General features: G+C 45.8%; 1 protein-coding gene across 1 annotated transcript; it reads left to right on the forward strand.

Annotated features, from left to right (window-relative positions):
* Positions 1 to 3654: 3654 nt before the first annotated feature.
* LOC134979923 (uncharacterized protein C14orf132-like) lies at positions 3655 to 22085 on the forward strand. The gene is made up of 2 exons (XM_063946537.1): positions 3655 to 3675; positions 21229 to 22085. Exons 1-2 carry the CDS (start codon positions 3655 to 3657, stop codon positions 21451 to 21453), a joined length of 246 nt encoding a protein of 81 aa, XP_063802607.1. The 3' UTR covers positions 21454 to 22085.
* The last annotated feature ends 274 nt before the right edge of the window (positions 22086 to 22359 follow it).

Here is a 22359-nt window from a genome sequence, read left to right on the forward strand (position 1 = left end):
ATATCATACAAGGTAACAGCAGTGGTAGCGGTACTTATCAGGAGTTGTCTCTGGTGGTGAGGGACGGAGGACTGCACAGCCGTGCAGTCTGACTCCCGATGTACAGAAGATGCGACGCCCGGCTCAGCGTTAGCTCCGGAGCTTTGATACGTGCAAAGGAACACTGTGAGTCTCTGTAGCTGATATCCGATCCCGGTCTCAGCTCTGCACGCTTTAACGCACCAGGACTCAGTCTCTTTAACTCTCTCACTCTAAGATGGAGGAGCAGGGATTACATCACATAGCTCCGCCTCCGAGTGACTTTTGGTACTAGGGGATTAACACAAGGGGATGCGCCCATAGCCTTCTATGTGGAAGGAGACAGGTAAAGAGCGCATCATATCCTAACACTCCCCCTCGCTTAAAACTGTCTTTGGTCACATATTTAAAGTACATGACATTTTATCAAACAGATCAATAAAGTCATTCCTGTAACCGAAAACATAATGTGAAGCAAACTATTAGCCAACAGGTCTCTTTCGGTCCAATCTACTCGGACGGCTTGGTTGGAAGTAGTGCATAATGTAAGCGTTATAAATCTCCCCACCCCTGCTCTCTCATTGACGGGCATAGCCCCTGATCCCTGATTTGAGATTTGACTCCTTGATTTTAAGGGGAATCCTATCTTTGCGGGATATAATGATGAATAATACTCTTCTATCGTTTGCTAAGATACAGGAAAGATTCCTGCTGCCACACGGGGAATTTTATAAATATTTACAACTCAGACATTGGCTCCACGGGGCCTCAGCACCCCCCCACTCGCTATCCACCTTACCCAAACTTGTCCAGAAGTTTCTAGATGACGGGGAGGGCAGGGGTGGCATTACTAAATGGTACAACTACATTATTAACTCCCACTCTCCACAGACAGCCCCCTTCCAAGCGAAATGGGAGGCGGACCTTAGGTGTTCGATATCGGAGGAGGACTGGGAGACAATTTTCCGATCCAGCTATACTGTCTCTAAATGTATGTCACATATAGAACTATTTTATAAACGTATACACCGATTGTATTTCACCCCTTCCCGCTTACATGCGATGCAACCCTCTACATCCAATCTATGTTGGCGTAATTGTGGCGGGATAGGTACTCTATTACATATCTTCTGGGATTGCCCAGTGCTGGCCCCGCTCTGGAACTCTGTCTTCCATCTTCTGGAATTAGTGTTGGGCCTGTCTATACATCCCCACCCACGACTGGCTCTCCTCCACCTGTACTATGGCGATTTATCGCCGGGCGATCGATACATCTTAGGCCAGATTCTTATTTCAACCAAATTATTAATTGTTCGCCAATGGCGTTCTATCAGAGTTCCTCATATAACAGCGATAGAGATGGCTGTACAATCGCACTGCGAATTTGAGACAGCGGGAGTGGCCTATGCCCCTACTTCATCCTGCCCATTGCTCCGCTGGTATCCGTGGTCTACCTACTGGCATAATCGCTCACCAGATCCTGCGCCCCTTCATGGCCCTTAGGTTTATATGTTTTCCTGGTATTATGTATTGATTGTTGTCGGATTCAGCCTCACGTTATTTTCTGATATAATGTTCTCATTGATATCCTCTATGCAATAATGTTTTTGTTTTTTGTTTTTTCCTGTGGAACAGTCTGTGTACCCCCCTAATCCCCCCTCCCCTTTTTTTCTCTTCTGTACCCCTTTCCCATTGGCTTTGTTTACTCGTAAAACAATAAAAATTAATATTGAAAAAAAAAAATGTTGTTCATCATAGCTGTCTATGTGGATGATTTACTTTTGGCAGGTCAAGAAGATCACATCACTGACATCAAGCACCAGCTTAAACAAAGATTCAAGTTGAAAGATCTAGGCCTTGCAAAACATCTGTTAGGTATGAAAATTGTACAAAACCTGCAAGAGGGAACTGTCACAATTGACCAACAAACATACATTGAGGCAATAGTTTCCAAATATGGAATGACAGATGCAAAACCAGTAAGAACTCCCATTGATAAAAGTACAAAGATGGTCAAGGCCATGTCACCAAGTAGCAAGGGGGAGATAGATATATAAGAATATAAGAAATCCCTTATCAAAATGCTATTCGTAGTTTGATGTATACAAGTATTGGGACACGACTTGACACCACACATGCAGTGAGTCGGGCAAGCCAGTTCACAAATAATCCTGGGAGACAACACTGGATTGCAGTAAAGAGAATACTAAGGTACCTCAAAGGTACAAGTTCACTAAAGCTGAGATTTACAAGATCAACAGATACCTGCTTAAAAGTATTCTGTGACGCTGACTGGGGATCAGATGAGGATGATAAACGTTCTTATACTGGATACCTGTTTGCACTGGCAGGTGCAGCCGTAAGCTGGGCAAGTAGGAAACAACCCACAGTTGCACTTTCTACGACAGAGACAGAATACATGGCACTCACAGAAACTTCAAAAGAAGCGCTTTGGATAAAAGAGATTTTATGTGAATTAGGTCTTCTTTACCACAGTGAGATCATCAACATAAAGTGTGATAACAAGGGAGCAATTGATCTTTCATGTAGCACAAAGCATCATGGATGGTCTACTCTAAGCACATTGCTATAAGACATCACTTCATCCGTGAGTTGGTGGAAAACAAGTCTGTCAATGTGGAATATGTTGAAAGTGAAGACAATATTGCCGACAAGTTGACAAAAGGGCTGTCATCACATTCCTCATGGAATGTGGACTAGAATATGGTTAATTTTGAATTATTCTTACTCTTTTGCCCTCCAACTTCGGGAGCAGTAAAACATCAATAAGGGGGAGCGGGGCAACGAGCCCCTGTTCGAGGAGAAACCACGATTTATATGGGGGATGTGAATACCAAGCACCCATTTGCGCAAGTCGGCATGCTAGTTGGTAGGAATGTAAATCCGGGTATGCCAGACCCGCCTCCCGTTTGGACCGGACCATTGTTTACCTGGCTAATCTCGTATTTTTTACCTTTCCATATATAAGAGTTGAAAATAGCGTTAAATTTAGACAAGAGGTAGGTGGGTAGGAGGACAGGAATGGCCCGAAAGAGATACATGAGCCTAGGAAGGACCATCATCTTTAGTGCAGCTATGCGCCCTAACCATGAAACATGATGCATCATCCAGTCCGAGACCAGAGCTGTAACTTTGCGCAGTAGCGGGGGGTAGTTAGCGGAGAGTAGGTCGGCCAGCTTCTGGGTGATATGAATCCCCAGATATTTAAGGCTTCTATCCTGCCAGGAATAAGAGTAGGAAGCTTTCAGCGCGGATAAGAGGGGGGATGGACAATTAATAGGAAGTGCCTCCGTCTTAGTATTGTTAAGTTTATAATAGGATACAGCTGAATATTCCGACAAGAGTGTGTGTAATGCTCGCAGGGAGGTAGTGGGAGTCGTGAGCGTCAGGAGGACATCGTCCGCGAATAGACATATCTTATGAGATTGTCCCATATATTCCACTCCTGTAATCAAGGGTGAAGATCTTATTTTCTCAGCTAATGGTTCAATTGCCAGTGCAAATACCAGCGGGTATAGGGGGCACCCTTGGCGTGTGCCATTCGTGATCCTAAATGGAGAGGAGAGGAGTCCATTCAGACACACTCTTGCCGAGGGGTGAGAGTATAAAGCCAAGATGGAAGAGAGAACCCTGCCGGTAAGACCAAACTTACAAAGAACCGCCTGTAAATACCCCCAGTGTAGGCGATTGAACGCCTTCTCCGCGTCCAACGACAACAGTAGCAGGGGAGAATCAGTCGTAGAAAAGATGTCTAGCACGTTTATTACCCGCCTAGTGTTATCGGGGGACTGTCGTCCGGGGACAAACCCCACTTGATCGTAGTGGACTAGCGAGGGGAGCAGGGGGTTAAGCCTGTTGGCCACTAATTTTGCGTATATTTTCAAATCAGTATTTAGTAGAGCTATGGGGCGACAGTTAGACATCATAGCGGGATTTTCCCTGATTTGGGAAAGGCCACTACACGATCTTCCAACATTTCAATCGGGAAATTCCCGACAGAGGAAGCATGATTACAGACTCCGTTCAGAACTAGAGATGAGCGCCGGAAATTTTTCGGGTTTTGTGTTTTGGTTTTGGGTTCGGTTCCGCGGCCGTGTTTTGGGTTCGACCGCGTTTTGGCAAAACCTCACCGAATTTTTTTTGTCGGATTCGGGTGTGTTTTGGATTCGGGTGTTTTTTTAAAAAAACCCTAAAAAACAGCTTAAATCATAGAATTTGGGGGTAATTTTGATCCCAAAGTATTATTAACCTCAAAAAACATAATTTACACTCATTTTCAGCCTATTCTGAACACATCACACCTCACAATATTATTTTTAGTCCTAAAATTTGCACCGAGGTCGCTGTGTGAGTAAGATAAGCGACCCTAGTGGCCGACACAAACACCGGGCCCATCTAGGAGTGGCACTGCAGTGTCACGCAGGATGGCCCTTCCAAAAAACCCTCCCCAAACAGCACATGACGCAAAGAAAAAAAGAGGCGCAATGAGGTAGCTGACTGTGTGAGTAAGATTAGCGACCCTAGTGGCCGACACAAACACCGGGCACATCTAGGAGTGGCACTGCAGTGTCACGCAGGATGTCCCTTCCAAAAAACCCTCCCCAAACAGCACATGACGCAAAGAAAAAAAGAGGCGCAATGAGGTAGCTGTGTGAGTAAGATTAGCGACCCTAGTGGCCGACACAAACACCGGGCCCATCTAGGAGTGGCACTGCAGTGTCACGCAGGATGTCCCTTCCAAAAAACCCTCCCCAATCAGCACATGATGCAAAGAAAAAGAAAAGAAAAAAGAGGTGCAAGATGGAATTATCCTTGGGCCCTTCCACCCACCCTTATGTTGTATAAACAAAACAGGACATGCACACTTTAACCAACCCATCATTTCAGTGACAGGGTCTGCCACACGACTGTGACTGATATGACGGGTTGGTTTGGACCCCCCCAAAAAAGAAGCAATTAATCTCTCCTTGCACAAACTGGCTCTACAGAGGCAAGATGTCCACCTCATCTTCACCCTCCGATATATCACCGTGTACATCCCCCTCCTCACAGATTATCAATTCGTCCCCACTGGAATCCACCATCTCAGCTCCCTGTGTACTTTGTGGAGGCAATTGCTGCTGGTCAATGTCTCCGCGGAGGAATTGATTATAATTCATTTTAATGAACATCATCTTCTCCACATTTTCTGGATGTAACCTCGTACGCCGATTGCTGACAAGGTGAGCGGCGGCACTAAACACTCTTTCGGAGTACACACTTGTGGGAGGGCAACTTAGGTAGAATAAAGCCAGTTTGTGCAAGGGCCTCCAAATTGCCTCTTTTTCCTGCCAGTATAAGTACGGACTGTGTGACGTGCCTACTTGGATGCGGTCACTCATATAATCCTCCACCATTCTATCAATGTTGAGAGAATCATATGCAGTGACAGTAGACGACATGTCCGTAATCGTTGTCAGGTCCTTCAGTCCGGACCAGATGTCAGCATCAGCAGTCGCTCCAGACTGCCCTGCATCACCGCCAGCGGGTGGGCTCGGAATTCTGAGCCTTTTCCTCGCACCCCCAGTTGCGGGAGAATGTGAAGGAGGAGATGTTGACAGGTCGCGTTCCGCTTGACTTGACAATTTTGTCACCAGCAGGTCTTTCAACCCCAGCAGACCTGTGTCTGCCGGAAAGAGAGATCCAAGGTAGGCTTTAAATCTAGGATCGAGCACGGTGGCCAAAATGTAGTGCTCTGATTTCAACAGATTGACCACCCGTGAATCCTTGTTAAGCGAATTAAGGGCTGCATCCACAAGTCCCACATGCCTAGCGGAATCGCTCCGTGTTAGCTCCTTCTTCAATGCCTCCAGCTTCTTCTGCAAAAGCCTGATGAGGGGAATGACCTGACTCAGGCTGGCAGTGTCTGAACTGACTTCACGTGTGGCAAGTTCAAAGGGCATCAGAACCTTGCACAACGTTGAAATCATTCTCCACTGCACTTGAGACAGGTGCATTCCACCTACTATATCGTGCTCAATTGTATAGGCTTGAATGGCCTTTTGCTGCTCCTCCAACCTCTGAAGCATATAGAGGGTTGAATTCCACCTCGTTACCACTTCTTGCTTCAGATGATGGCAGGGCAGGTTCAGTAGTTTTTGGTGGTGCTCCAGTTTTCTGTACGTGGTGCCTGTACGCCGAAAGTGTCCCGCAATTCTTCTGGCCACCGACAGCATCTCTTGCACGCCCCTGTCGTTTTTTAAAAAATTCTGCACCACCAAATTCAAGGTATGTGCAAAACATGGGACGTGCTGGAATTGGCCCAGATTTAATGCACACACAATATTGCTGGCGTTGTCCGATGCCACAAATCCACAGGAGAGTCCAATTGGGGTAAGCCATTCCGCGATGATCTTCCTCAGTTGCCGTAAGAGGTTTTCAGCTGTGTGCGTATTCTGGAAAGCGGTGATACAAAGCGTAGCCTGCCTAGGAAAGAGTTGGCGTTTGCGAGATGCTGCTACTGGTGCCGCCGCTGCTGTTCTTGCGGCGGGAGTCCATACATCTACCCAGTGGGCTGTCACAGTCATATAGTCCTGACCCTGCCCTGCTCCACTTGTCCACATGTCCGTGGTTAAGTGGACATTGGGTACAGCTGCATTTTTTAGGACACTGGTGACTCTTTTTCTGAGGTCTGTGTACATTTTCGGTATCGCCTGCCTAGAGAAATGGAACCTAGATGGTATTTGGTACCGGGGACACAGTACCTCCAACAAGTCTCTAGTTGGCTCTGCAGTAATGATGGATACCGGAACCACGTTTCTCACCACCCAGGATGCCAAGGCCTCAGTTATCCGCTTTGCAGTAGGATGACTGCTGTGATATTTCATCTTCCTCGCAAAGGACTGTTGAACAGTCAATTGCTTACTGGAAGTAGTACAAGTGGGCTTACGACTTCCCCTCTGGGATGACCATCGACTCCCAGCGGCAACAACAGCAGCGCCAGCAGCAGTAGGCGTTACACGCAAGGATGCATCGGAGGAATCCCAGGCAGGAGAGGACTCGTCAGACTTGCCAGTGACATGGCCTGCAGGACTATTGGCATTCCTGGGGAAGGAGGAAATTGACACTGAGGGAGTTGGTGGGGTGGTTTGCGTGAGCTTGGTTACAAGAGGAAGGGATTTACTGGTCAGTGGACTGCTTCCGCTGTCACCCAAAGTTTTTGAACTTGTCACTGACTTATTATGAATGCGCTGCAGGTGACGTATAAGGGAGGATGTTCCGAGGTGGTTAACGTCCTTACCCCTACTTATTACAGCTTGACAAAGGGAACACACGGCTTGACACCTGTTGTCCGCATTTCTGGTGAAATACCTCCACACCGAAGAGCTGATTTTTTTGGTATTTTCACCTGGCATGTCAACGGCCATATTCCTCCCACGGACAACAGGTGTCTCCCCGGGTGCCTGACTTAAACAAACCACCTCACCATCAGAATCCTCCTGGTCAATTTCCTCCCCAGCGCCAGCAACACCCATATCCTCCTCATCCTGGTGTACTTCAACACTGACATCTTCAATCTGACTATCAGGAACTGGACTGCGGGTGCTCCTTCCAGCACTTGCAGGGGGCATGCAAATAGTGGAAGGCGCATGCTCTTCACGTCCAGTGTTGGGAAGGTCAGGCATCGCAAACGACACAATTGGACTCTCCTTGTGGATTTGGGATTTCAAAGAACGCACAGTTCTTTGCGGTGCTTTTGCCAGCTTGAGTCTTTTCAGTTTTCTAGCGAGAGGCTGAGTGCTTCCATCCTCATGTGAAGCTGAACCACTAGCCATGAACATAGGCCAGGGCCTCAGCCGTTCCTTGCCACTCCGTGTGGTAAATGGCATATTGGCAAGTTTACGCTTCTCCTCCGACAATTTTATTTTAGGTTTTGGAGTCCTTTTTTTTCTGATATTTGGTGTTTTGGATTTGACATGCTCTGTACTATGACATTGGGCATCGGCCTTGGCAGACGACGTTGCTGGCATTTCATCGTCTCGGCCATGACTAGTGGCAGCAGCTTCAGCACGAGGTGGAAGTGGATCTTGATCTTTCCCTAATTTTGGAACCTCAACTTTTTTGTTCTCCATATTTTATAGGCAGAACTAAAAGGCACCTCAGGTAAACAATGGAGATGGATGGATTGGATACTAGTATACAATTATGGACGGACTGCCACGGTTAGGTGGTATAAAAAAACCACGGTTAGGTGGTATATATTATAATAATAATACAATTATGGATGGACGGACTGCCTGCCGACTGCCGACACAGAGGTAGCCACAGCCGTGAACTACCGCACTGTACACTGGTTGATAAAGAGATAGTAGTATACTCGTAACAACTAGTATGACACTATGACGACGGTATAAAGAATGAAAAAAAAACCACGGTTAGGTGGTATATATTATAATAATAATACAATTATGGATGGACGGACTGCCTGCCGACTGCCGACACAGAGGTAGCCACAGCCGTGAACTACCGCACTGTACACTGGTTGATAAAGAGATAGTAGTATACTCGTAACAACTAGTATGACACTATGACGACGGTATAAAGAATGAAAAAAAAACCACGGTTAGGTGGTATATATTATAATAATAATACAATTATGGATGGACGGACTGCCTGCCGACTGCCGACACAGAGGTAGCCACAGCCGTGAACTACCGCACTGTACACTGGTTGATAAAGAGATAGTAGTATACTCGTAACAACTAGTATGACACTATGACGACGGTATAAAGAATGAAAAAAAAACCACGGTTAGGTGGTATATATTATAATAATAATACAATTATGGATGGACGGACTGCCTGCCGACTGCCGACACAGAGGTAGCCACAGCCGTGAACTACCGCACTGTACACTGGTTGATAAAGAGATAGTAGTATACTCGTAACAACTAGTATGACACTATGACGACGGTATAAAGAATGAAAAAAAAAACACGGTTAGGTGGTATATATTATAATAATAATACAATTATGGATGGACGGACTGCCTGCCGACTGCCGACACAGAGGTAGCCACAGCCGTGAACTACCGCACTGTACACTGGTTGATAAAGAGATAGTAGTATACTCGTAACAACTAGTATGACACTATGACGACGGTATAAAGAATGAAAAAAAAACCACGGTTAGGTGGTATATATTATAATAATAATACAATTATGGATGGACGGACTGCCTGCCGACTGCCGACACAGAGGTAGCCACAGCCGTGAACTACCGCACTGTACACTGGTTGATAAAGAGATAGTAGTATACTCGTAACAACTAGTATGACACTATGACGACGGTATAAAGAATGAAAAAAAAACCACGGTTAGGTGGTATATATTATAATAATAATACAATTATGGATGGACGGACTGCCTGCCGACTGCCGACACAGAGGTAGCCACAGCCGTGAACTACCGCACTGTACACTGGTTGATAAAGAGATAGTAGTATACTCGTAACAACTAGTATGACACTATGACGACGGTATAAAGAATGAAAAAAAAACCACGGTTAGGTGGTATATATTATAATAATAATACAATTATGGATGGACGGACTGCCTGCCGACTGCCGACACAGAGGTAGCCACAGCCGTGAACTACCGCACTGTACACTGGTTGATAAAGAGATAGTAGTATACTCGTAACAACTAGTATGACACTATGACGGTATAAAGAATGAAAAAAAAAACCACGGTTAGGTGGTATATATTATAATAATAATACAATTATGGATGGACGGACTGCCTGCCGACTGCCGACACAGAGGTAGCCACAGCCGTGAACTACCGCACTGTACACTGGTTGATAAAGAGATAGTAGTATACTCGTAACAATTAGGATGACACTATGACGGTATAAAGAATGAAAAAAAAACCACGGTTAGGTGGTAGGTATATAATAATAAATAATACAATTCTGGTCGGACGGACTGCCTGCCGTGTGCCGACACAGAGGTAGCCACAGCCGTGAACTACCGCACTGTACACTGGTTGATAAAGAGATAGTAGTATACTCGTAACAATTAGGATGACACTATGACGGTATAAAGAATGAAAAAAAAACCACGGTTAGGTGGTAGGTATATAATAATAAATAATACAATTCTGGTCGGACGGACTGCCTGCCGTGTGCCGACACAGAGGTAGCCACAGCCGTGAACTACCGCACTGTACACTGGTTGATAAAGAGATAGTAGTATACTCGTAACAATTAGGATGACACTATGACGGTATAAAGAATGAAAAAAAAACCACGGTTAGGTGGTAGGTATATAATAATAAATAATACAATTCTGGTCGGACGGACTGCCTGCCGTGTGCCGACACAGAGGTAGCCACAGCCGTGAACTACCGCACTGTACACTGGTTGATAAAGAGATAGTAGTATACTCGTAACAATTAGGATGACACTATGACGGTATAAAGAATGAAAAAAAAACCACGGTTAGGTGGTAGGTATATAATAATAAATAATACAATTCTGGTCGGACGGACTGCCTGCCGTGTGCCGACACAGAGGTAGCCACAGCCGTGAACTACCGCACTGTACACTGGTTGATAAAGAGATAGTAGTATACTCGTAACAATTAGGATGACACTATGACGGTATAAAGAATGAAAAAAAAACCACGGTTAGGTGGTAGGTATATAATAATAAATAATACAATTCTGGTCGGACGGACTGCCTGCCGTGTGCCGACACAGAGGTAGCCACAGCCGTGAACTACCGCACTGTACTGTGTCTGCTGCTAATATAGACTGGTTGATATTTAAAGAGATATTAGTAGTATACAACAATACTATACTGGTGGTCAGGCACTGGTCACCACTCCTGCAGCAAAAGTGTGCACTGTTAATTAATATAATTGTACTCCTGGCTCCTGCTAACAACCTGCAGTGCTCCCCAGTCTCCCCCACAATTAATTATAAGCTTTTAATTTATACATTGATGACTGTGCAGCACACTGGGCTGAGCTGAGTGCACACAGACTGAGTCACACTGTGTGACTGACTGTGCTGTGTATCGTTTTTTTTTTCAGGCAGAGAACGGATATAGCAGAGAGAAGTGAACGGATATATTATATTAAATAAAAGTTAACTAGCTGCTGCACTGGTCACTGACTGTGGTAAACTAACTCTGTCTGCGACTCTGCACAATCTCTCTCTATCTAATCTATCTATCTCTATTCTAATGGAGAGGACGCCAGACACGTCCTCTCCCTATCAATCTCAATGCACGAGTGAAAATGGCGGCGACGCGCGGCTCCTTATATAGAATCCGAGTCTCGCGATAGAATCCGAGCCTCGCGAGAATCCGACAGCGTCATGATGACGTTCGGGCGCGCTCGGGTTAACCGAGCAAGGCGGGAAGATCCGAGTCGCTCGGACCCGTGGAAAAAAAAGTGAAGTTCGTGCGGGTTCGGATTCAAAGAAACCGAACCCGCTCATCTCTATTCAGAACAGGGGTGAGAGTATCTTTGAAGCATTTATAAAATTTATTTATGAACCCATCAGGGCCTGGAGCTTTATCCAGCGGGAGCGAGTCTATAGCTTGAGTAATTTCTGTAGAAGACCAGGCAGAGGCGTCACTAGGGTTGGTGTCACCCGGTATGGTTACTTATGGTGTCACCCCCATGGACCTCCTTCCGTATCTCATATCTATAATAATAAAATATTACATTACAACAAGCATAGCCTCCCCTCCCCCACACTACTCTGTACACACAGCACCCCATATTACATTATTACAGTACACTCAGTACCCCCATACTGAATTACAGTAAACACAGCACCCCCCCCCACACACACACTACTCCACAGTACACAGAGCACTCCCTCCCCCACACTACTTCACACTACACAGAGCACCCCCTCCCCCACACTACTTCACAGTACACAGAGCACCCCCTCCCCCACTCTAATCAGTGCACACAGCACCACCTCCCCCACAATACTTCACAGTACAGAGAGCAGCACCTCACCCACACTACTCCCCAGTACACACAGCACTCCCTCCCTCACTCTACTCATTACACACAGCACCCCTCCCACACACTACTCCACAGTACACAGAGCACCCCCACCCTACTCCTTAATACACACTAATATACACATACCCCCTCCTCCTCAGTACACATAGCCTCCCCGTCCCATATTATCCCATAGAACACACAGCCAGCACTCCCATTGTACCTGGCTGTCTTAATTCTTCCAATACAGAGCAGGTAGCCACTAGCCAGCACATGCAGTCCAGAGACTCGGGCGATGAACAGGAAGAGAGGAGGGCTGGGCACACAGACGGACGGACTCTACGTGTGTGGGGCGATGGCTACAGTGTCGACTGTGGTCTTTTGCTTTATTTCAGGTGCGGGGCTGACAGCTGCACTCGCGGCGATGCCCCGCCACCCGATGAGCTGCTGCCCGATAGGAGCTGTTCTCCGTTTGCGGTAGTTTGTGAACTGGTCCGCAAGGGGGGTGGGCTGCTCAGCTGAACGGGGAGTGTCCAGGCCTCCCGTCGGACCAATCCGACCCTGGCATACTGGGCCGCGGCGGAGTCCTGCAGGAGGTAGCTGTGACTGTGTCACTTTGAGTCGGCTGGGGTGCGATCATAACTGCAGCGCTTAGTACCAGGCAGGAGGAGGAGGGGGTGTGGATGCGAGTCCACAGCTCTATTTGGTGTCACCCCATTGAAGGGTGACACCCGGGTGCGGGCCGCACCCCCCGCACCCCCCTCATGACGCCACTGCACAGTGATAAGGGGACGTTGGTACTTGGTATCTCCCTTCAGCCGGTTCCCCACTCTGGCTAGCCACCTCACTCCCGCCGCGTCTCCTATGCGCCGTGCGACGCGCTGAATTGACTAGGAGTCCCGGTCTGTGTATCAGCTTTGGTGTGCTTTGTAGATGCAAGTCACAAATCTGAAGGTCCATGGGCAGTGCTCTGACGCGTTTCAGACTACAGGCCCTTTATCGAGGATGGCGCAGGTTTAGCCAACTTTTCTTTTTATAATAAAAAAACTTTATTGATACTTACACCGACCTTCCTAATGCACAGATCAATTTTATCATGAGGAGCATAGACTTCATTCTACATAAGACCTACTTTTGGAAGGAAGGTGTCTTCTACAATCAAATCAGAGGCACGGTGATGGGTTTTTCGATGGCACCGAGCTACGCCAATCTTTACATCGCTAAATGGGAGGAAGAAACTATCTGGAAAAATAATCCTTATAAAGAGAACCTTATCATCTGTAAACGGTACATAGACGACCTGCTATTCATTTGGAATGGGACGGAGGAAAATCTAAGTAACTTCCTGCAATATATGGGGAACAACGAATATGGATTGGAGTTCACATTGACAATCAGCAAGGACACGGTGGTTTATCTGGATCTGGAAATTTACATCTCACAGAATGCGTTACACACAAGAAAACACAAAAAAAAATAAGATTTTACTTACCGATAAATCTATTTCTCGTAGTCCGTAGTGGATGCTGGGGACTCCGTCAGGACCATGGGGAATAGCGGGCTCCGCAGGAGACAGGGCACATCTAAAAAGCTCTTTAGGTCACATGGTGTGTACTGGCTCCTCCCCCTATGACCCTCCTCCAGGCTTCAGTTAGGTACTGTGCCCGGACGAGCATACACAATAAGGAAGGATCTTGAATCCCGGGTAAGACTCATACCAGCCACACCAATCACACCGTACAACTTGTGATCTGAACCCAGTTAACAGTATGATAACAAAACGAAGTAGCCTCTAAGAAGATGGCTCACAACAATAGTAATAACCCGATTTTTTTGTAACAATAACTATGTACAAACATTGCAGACAATCCGCACTTGGGATGGGCGCCCAGCATCCACTACGGACTACGAGAAATAGATTTATCGGTAAGTAAAATCTTATTTTCTCTAACGTCCTAGTGGATGCTGGGGACTCCGTCAGGACCATGGGGATTATACCAAAGCTCCCAAACGGGCGGGAGAGTGCGGATGACTCTGCAGCACCGAATGAGAGAACTCCAGGTCCTCTTTAGCCAGAGTATCAAATTTGTAAAATTTTACAAACGTGTTCTCCCCTGACTACGTAACTGCTCGACAAAGTTATAATGCCGAGACTCCTCGGGCAGCCGCCCAGGATGAATGCCACCTTCCTTGTGGAATGGCATCTACATATTTCGACTGTGACAGGCCTGCCACAGAATGTGCAAGCTGAATTGTACTACAAATCCAGCGTGCAATAGACTGCTTAGAAGCAGACGCACCCAGCTTGTTGGGTGCATACAATATAAACAGCAAGTCAGACTTTCTGACTCCAGCCGTCCTAACTATATATATATATATATATATATATTTATCTTTAGGGCCCTGACAACGTCTAGTAACTTGGAGTCCTCCAAGTCCCCAGTAGCCTCAGGCACCACAATAGGTTGTTTCAGGTGAAAACGCTGACACCCCTTTAGGAAGAAACTGGAGACGAGTCCCAGTTCTGCCCTGTTCAAATGGAAAATTATAATATGGGCTTTTGTAAGACACAGCCGCCCATTCTGACAATCGCCTGGCCGAGGCCAGGGCTAACAACATGGTCACTTTCCATGTGAGATATTGGTCAACAGCATGGTCACTTTCCATGTGAGATATTTCAAATCCACAGATTTGAGCGGTTCAAACCAATATGATTTTAAGGAATCCCAACACTATGTTGAGATCTCACGGTGCCCCTAGAGGCACAAAAAAACTGTATATGCAATACACCCTTTATAATCTGGACTTCAGGAACTGAAGTCAATTTTTTTTCTGGAAGAAAATCTACAGGGCCGAAATTTAAATCTTAATGAACCCCAATTTGAGGCTCAAAACACTCCTGTTTTCAGGAAGTGCAGAAATCGACCTAGTTGAATTTCCTTCGTGGAGCCTTCCTGGCCTTACCCACGCAACATATTTTCACCACATGTGGTGATGACGTTGTGCGGTCACCTCCTTCCTGGCTTTAACCAAGGTAGGTATGACCTCTTATGGAATGCCTTTTCCCTTCAGGATCCGGCATTCAACCGCCATGCCGTCACACGCAGCCGCGGTAAATCTTGGAATATACATGGTACTTGCTGAAGCAAGTCCCATCTTAGCTCCCCAGGCCCTTAGTCCTCTGTGAGCATCTCTTGAAGTTCCGGGTACCAAGTCCCTCTTGGCCAATCCGGAGCCACTAGTATAGTTCATACTCCTCTATGTCTTATAATTCTCAATACCTTGGTTATGAGAAACAGAGGAGGGAACACATACACTGACTGGTACACCCACGGTGTTACCAGAACATCCACAGCTATCGCCTGAAGGTCTCAAGACCTGGCGGAATACCTGTCCCGTTTTTTGTTCGGGCGGGACGCCATCATGTCCACCTTTGGTCTTTGCCAACGGTCCACAATCATGCTGAAAAACTTCCCTATGAAGTTTCCACTCTCCCGGGTGGAGGTAATGCCTGCTGAGGAAGTCTGCTTCCCAGTCGTCCACTCCCGGAAAGAACACTGCTGACAGTGCTATCACATGATTTTCCGCCTAGCGAAAAATCCTTGCAGTTTTGACACTGCCCTCCTGCTTCTTGTGCCGCCCTTTCTGTTTACGTGGGCGACTGCCGTGATGTTATCCCACTGGATCAATACCGGCTGACCTTGAAGCAGAGGTCTTGCTAAGTTTGGAGCATTATATATTTGCTCTAAGCTTATTTATGCGGAGAGAATTCTCCAGACTTAATCACACTTCCCTGGAAATTTTTTCCTTGTGTGACTGTTCCCCAGCCTCTCAGGCTGGCCTCCGTGGTCACCGGCATCCAATCCTGAATGCCGAATCTGCGGCCCTCTAGAAGATGAGCACTCTGTAATCACCACAGGAGAGACACCCTTGTCCTTGGATATAGGGTTATCCGCTGATGCATCTGAGGATGCGATCCGGACCATTTGTCCAGCAGATCCCATTGAAGAGTTCTTGCGGGAAATCTGCCGAATGGAATTGCTTCGTAATAAGCCACCATTTTTACCAGGACTCTTGTGCAATGATGCACTGACACTTTTCCTGGTTTTAGGAGGATCCCGATTATCTCGGATAACTCCCTGGCTTTCTCCACTGGGAGAAACACGTTTTTCTGGACTGTGTCCAGAATCATCCCTAGGAACAGTAGACGTGTCGTCGGAAAAAGCTGCGATTTTGGAATATTTAGAATCCACTCGTGCTGTCGTAGCACTACTTAAGATAGTGCTACTCCGACCTCCAACTGTTCTCTGGACCTTGCCCTTATCAGGAAAGCGTCCATGTTTCTTTTAAGAAAATTCATCATTCCGGCCATTACCTTGGTAAAGACCCGGGGCGCCGTGGACAATCCAAACGGCAGCGTCTGAACTGATAGTGACAGTTCTGTACCAGGAACCTGAAGTACCCTTGGTGAGAAGGGCAAATTTGGACCTGTAGGTAAGCGTCCCTGATATCCAGTGACACCATATCGTCCCCTTCTTCCTGGTTCGCTATCACTGCTCCGAGTGACTCCATCTTGATTTGAACGCTTGTATGTAAGTGTTCAAATATTTCAGATCTCACCGAGCCGGTTGGCTTCAGTACCACAATATAGTGTGGAATACTACCCCCTTCTGTAAAAGGGGTACTTTGATTATCACCTGCTGGGAATACAGCCTGTGAATTGTGTGAGGGGGAGACGTCTCGAATTTCTAATGTACACCTGGGATACTACATGTAGGATCCCGGAGTTCCCTTGCGAGTGAGCCCACTGCGTGCTGAAACTCTTGAGATGACCCCCTACCGCACCTGAGTCCGCTTGTACGGCCCCAGAGTTATGCTGCGGACTTGGCAGAAGCTGTGAGGGGCTTCTGTTCCTGGGAATGGGCTGCTTGCTGCAGTCTTCTTCCCTTTCCTCTACCCCTGGGCAGATATGACTGGCCTTTGCCCGCCTGCCCGTATGGGGACGAAAGGACTGAGACTGAAAAGACTGTGTCCTTTCTTGCCGATATGTGACTCGGGGTAACAAAAGGTGGATTTTTCAGCTGTTGCCATGGCCACCAGGTCCAATGGACCGCCCCTTTATACGGCAATACTTCCATATGCCGTCTGTAATCTGCCTCACCTGACCACTGTCGTGTCTTCGTCTGGCAGATATGTACATCACATTTACTCTTGATGCCAGAATACAATATATGCCTCTGCGCATCACGCATATATAGAAATGCATCCTTAAAATGCTCTATAGTAAATAAAATCTTGTCCCTGTCAAGGGTATCAAAATTTTCAGTCAGGAAATCCGACCAAGCCCCCTCAGCGCTGCACATCCATGCTGAGGCGATTGCTGGTCGTAGTATAACACCAGTATGTGTGTATATACTGTTATGATATTTTCCAGCATCCTATCAGCTGGCTCCTTGAGGCGGCCGTATCTGGAGACGGTAACGCCATGTTTTTACAAGCGTGTGAGCGCCTTATCCACCCTAAGGTGTGTTTTCCAACTCGCCCTTACTTCTGGCGGGAAAGGGTATACCGCCCATAACTTTCTATCGGAGGAACCCCACGTATCATCACACACTTCATTTAATTTATCTGATTCAGGCAAAACTACAAGTAGTTTATTCCCACCCAACAAAATACCCTTATTTGTGGTACTTGTGGTATCAGAAATATGTAACACCTCCTTCATTGCCCTTAACATGTAACTTGTGGCCCTAAAGGAAAAATACGTTTGTTTCTTCACCGTCGACACTGGGGTCAGTGTCCGTGTCAGTGTCTGTCGACCGACTGAGGTAAATGGGCGTTTTTACAAGCCCCTGACGGTGTCCGAGACGCCTGGACCAATACTAATTTGTCCGCCGGCTGTCTCATGTCGTCAACCGGCTTGCAGCGTGTTGACATTATCACGTAATTCCATAAGTAAGCCATCCATTCATGTGTCGACTCCCTAGAGAGTGACATCACTATTACAGGCAATTTGCTCCGTCTCCTCACCAACATTTTTCCTCATACATGTCGACACACACGTACCGACCTATAGCACACACACAGGGAATGCTCTGATAGAGGACAGGACCCACTAGCCCTTTGGGGAGACAGAGGGAGAGTTTGCCAGCACACACCAAAATGCTATAATTATACAGGGACAACCTTTATATAAGTGTTCCTCCCTTATAGCATTTAATATATATTTATATCGCCAAATCATTGCCCCCCCTCTCTGTTATAACCCTGTTTCTGTAGTGCAGTGCAGGGGAGAGCATGGGAGCCTTCCCCTCAGCCTTTCTGTGAGGGAAAATGGCGCCTGTGTGCTGAGGAGAATAAGCTCCGCCCCTTTCTCGGCGGGCTTTTCCTCCCGGTTTTTTAATACTGGCCTGGGTTAAAATACATACATATAGCCTTAATGGCTATATGTGGTGTATTTCTTTTGCCAAATTAGGTATTTATATTGCTGCCCAGGGCGCCCCCAGCAGCGCCCTGCACCCTCCGTGACCGTGTCAGTGAGCCTGTGAGACAACAATGGCGCACAGCTGCAGTGCTGTGCGCTACCTCTATGAAGACTGAGAAGCCTTCTGCCGCCTGTCACCGGACCTCCGTCTCTGCCGTCTTCAGCGTCTGTAAGGGGGATCGGCGGCGCGGCTCCGGGACGAACCCCAGGCTGACCTGTGTTCCGACTCCCTCTGGAGCTCAGTGTCCAGTAGCCTAAGACTTCAATCCTCCTGCACGCAGGTGAGTTGCAAGTCTCTCCCCTAAGTCCCACGTTGCAGTGATCCTGTCGCCAGCAGGTATCACTGATTAGTTTAAACCTAAAAAAGACTTTTCTAAACAGCTCTATAAGAGAGCCATCCAGGTTGCACCCTACTCGGCCGGGCACAGAAACCTAACTGAAGCCTGGAGGAGGGTCATAGGGGGAGGAGCCAGTACACACCATGTGACCTAAAGAGCTTTTTAGATGTGCCCTGTCTCCTGCGGAGCCCGCTATTCCCCATGGTCCTGACGGAGTCCCCAGCATCCACTAGGACGTTAGAGAAAAACCTGTTAGCAGTAACAGTACGTTACCAGTTAATAGTAACCACCATGTAAATTGGACTCGGAATATACCAGGGGGCCAACTCAGATGAACAAAGAGAAACTGCTCGCAACACGAAGAATTCGTCATACAAGCAAACCAACTAAAATCACAGTTTTTGGGAAAAAGATAAAAAGAAACAAGCCTTCAACAAGAAATAGAGAAACTGACAAGAATAGAAAGGAGTGAACTCATCAAGTGCAAACCAAAACAGGAGACAAATGAATTCCAGTTGGCGTTTGTCACTCAATATAATAACCAACATCACTTCTTCGAATCTATCCTACAAAAACACTGGCATATACTTCATTTACATACACAATTAAAACAGCTGCTCCCAGAGAAACCCAGAATAATTTACAGAAGGGCAAAAAATCTAAAACAAGAATTAAGCAGAAGCTTCATACCACCAGGTACAGTAAGTCATACAGAAGCAAGGAATAACGGACATCATCATTGTTTAAATTGTACAGCCTGCAAAGCGACAAATAAAACCTCACAGCACCAACAAGGGGTTTCAAATCACACGTCACGAAGACACAATATAAAATAAAAGATGCCATTACTTGTAATACTGAGGGACTCATCTATCTTTTGGAATGTCCATGCTATCTACAATATGTTGGCCAAATTCAACTTCCTGGTTTTTTAATAGTATCAATAAAGTTTTTTTTGTTATAAAAAGAAAAGTTGGCTAAACCTGTGCCATCCTCAATAAAGGGCTTGTAGCCTGAAAAGCGTCAGAAGCGCTGCCCAAGGACCTTCAGATTTGTGACTTGCATCTACAAAGCACACCGCACAGCACACCGAAACCGATACACAGACCGGGACTCCCAGACAATTCAGCGCGCTTCACGGCGCATAGGAGACACGGCGTGAGTGAGGTGGCTAACCAGAGCAGGGAACCAGCCGAAGGGAGATACCAATGTCCCCTTATCACCATGGACCAAGTTGGTAGAATAAGGATAGTTAGGGACACAGGACTATCCTGATACATACTTGCCTACCTGACCCTTTCCATGAGGGAGAAAATGCTCTGTTCCTGGACTTTCCTGGTAATGTATGATTGCCATCACCTGTGGTGAGCTAGTTAATTGATAAGAAAGGTGTTTCACCACAGGTGATAGCAATCATACATTACCAGGAAAGTCCAGGAACAGAGCATTTTCTCCCTCATGGAGAGGCTCAGGTAGGCAAGTATGTCCTAATAAGAACTACTCCTTTGGATACGGCAATAAATGGAACCCTTTTGGCTAATCTAAACACCGTGGCAAATAAACAAAAGTGCTGTTAACATTTTAACTAACCTTTTTTTTCTTACAGCTTTTGCACAAATAAACAGTTACAAGTTTTTTAAGCAACGATTGTTGCAACACATATTTTTTTTATATACATAATTACAAGCACTCTGGTTTTTATATTATTAACTCTGAATCAGGACCTTAGTGGGGAATTCAATTAGCAGTGGGGCTGGCCTCGCCAGACTTATTTAATTATCACCGTTTCCCCCGTGCGCGAGCCTCCGCAGCCCTTCGCGCTAGTCCCCGGGGGATGGACTGAACCTTGCATAAGAAAAAAAACACTATTTCTGCAGTTTATGCGGAATCAGTGATTTTCTGAGCATGAATCCTTATTTATTTATTTTTGGGGGGAGGGGCGGGAAAAGGGCTATTTCATTTATTTGGATTTTTGCCGCCAGTTAGTCGTGGGGTAAACCCCCTGGGGCTAATTCAATACCCCCTTAGTCACACACAATATACAAGTGTTATATATCAAATTAATCAGCACATTCTCCTCATGCATATTAGTCGCATCATGCATCCTAGTCACATTGTGTTGCGACAAAGACATATTTTCGGTAAAAAAAGTCGCCCAGTGCTAGCATATTTGCACAGGACCTAGAAGTTGACTTGAGCCAGGCATCTCACACTGTGTGGTGTACTGAGGCTAGTTGTAGTAAGTTTGTTTATATGCAACTTGTATATGATGACAAATCCATTTTCTGTGTGGATGATTTTTAACATGTAGAATGAGGTCACAGATGAATCAAGTTTGATTGTTTACATTTATTTTGTTCCACAGCTCCCTGTCATGGGAGGAGCCTTCATGGATTCGCCCAACGATGAATTTGGAACGGAATATTCCTTATTCAACTCCTCAGCCAACGTACATGCAGCCTCTTACGCTCAAAGCCCACCGGAAGAGCAAGCACATTCCTCTAACGATGCCATATTATTATGGATTGCAATCATCGCCACCATTGGAAATATTGTGGTCGTAGGAGTGGTCTATGCCTTCACTTTCTAAGAAGACTGAGATTGCTGACAATGGGGCTTGGAGACACAAACAACATTTTTTATTGATGTACATACATTGTTCATTATTTAAGGCCTGTCAGGCCTAAAAAAGAAAAGTCCATGAAACATTTAACAAAAGGAATGATATTTCATTGTGGGGAGTAAACAGGCTTAAGTGCTCTGGAGTTACCCTAGTTCAATAGCCTAAGGGTCTGTGCCGCTATGCCGCTTGTGGAAATGGAAGGCTCCTATGCTAAATTAGATTAATGTGAATTGATAATTGTTGTTGTTTCTTATAGTACAGTATTACCACAGCTTTTATTAGTGTTTGCATAACAATACTTTCAAAAACAAACATTTTTTTAAAAAGTTTTTATTTCTTATTTGGAATTCTCAAAGGAATTTTAATTTAACTGGGTCTCCAGCTGTACACTATAGGAAACAGAAATGAGAACATGTGTCATGGTCTAATTAGCTAATTATCTGGCTCTCAGATATATGACCTAGTAAACAAAGGGCGAATGGAACTGCATAACGTAATCCCTGAATTAAACCAAACTTGTTTATTCATCTTAACAGATATGTGTCATTTACCAAGGGCTCTGAATAACAGTGTTAGCTCTTATTTTCTTTTTCTTTATCTTTTTTGGCTGTTTTGATATTTGTATGAAAAATACGTTTACACTGAATGTCAGAGATGGTCAGTTTGTTTTAGTAATTTTTTTTTTAAAAAGGGGACTTTAAGGTGATTTTTAAACTAACAAAAATATATTTCTTATTTTTAATACATGTCGTGGATATATTATAGTCAAGCCAAATATTATTGAGGCTATATAATGGAATTATCTAGATAATAATGTTTTTTTTTTACTAAGATCAAGCCCCTCCATGAAAAGAGACAATATTTGAAGTGTTG

The sequence above is a fragment of the Pseudophryne corroboree genome, chromosome 12 (genome assembly GCF_028390025.1).
Source record: "Pseudophryne corroboree isolate aPseCor3 chromosome 12, aPseCor3.hap2, whole genome shotgun sequence".
NCBI lineage: Eukaryota > Metazoa > Chordata > Amphibia > Anura > Myobatrachidae > Pseudophryne > Pseudophryne corroboree.

Coding starts and splice junctions, on each gene's coding strand:
- LOC134979923 (XM_063946537.1), top strand. CDS start 3,655: ATGGAAGAGAGAACCCTGCCG. Junction 3,676..21,228: donor TGGAAGAGAGAACCCTGCCG/GTAAGACCAAAC, acceptor TTTGTTCCACAG/CTCCCTGTCATGGGAGGAGC.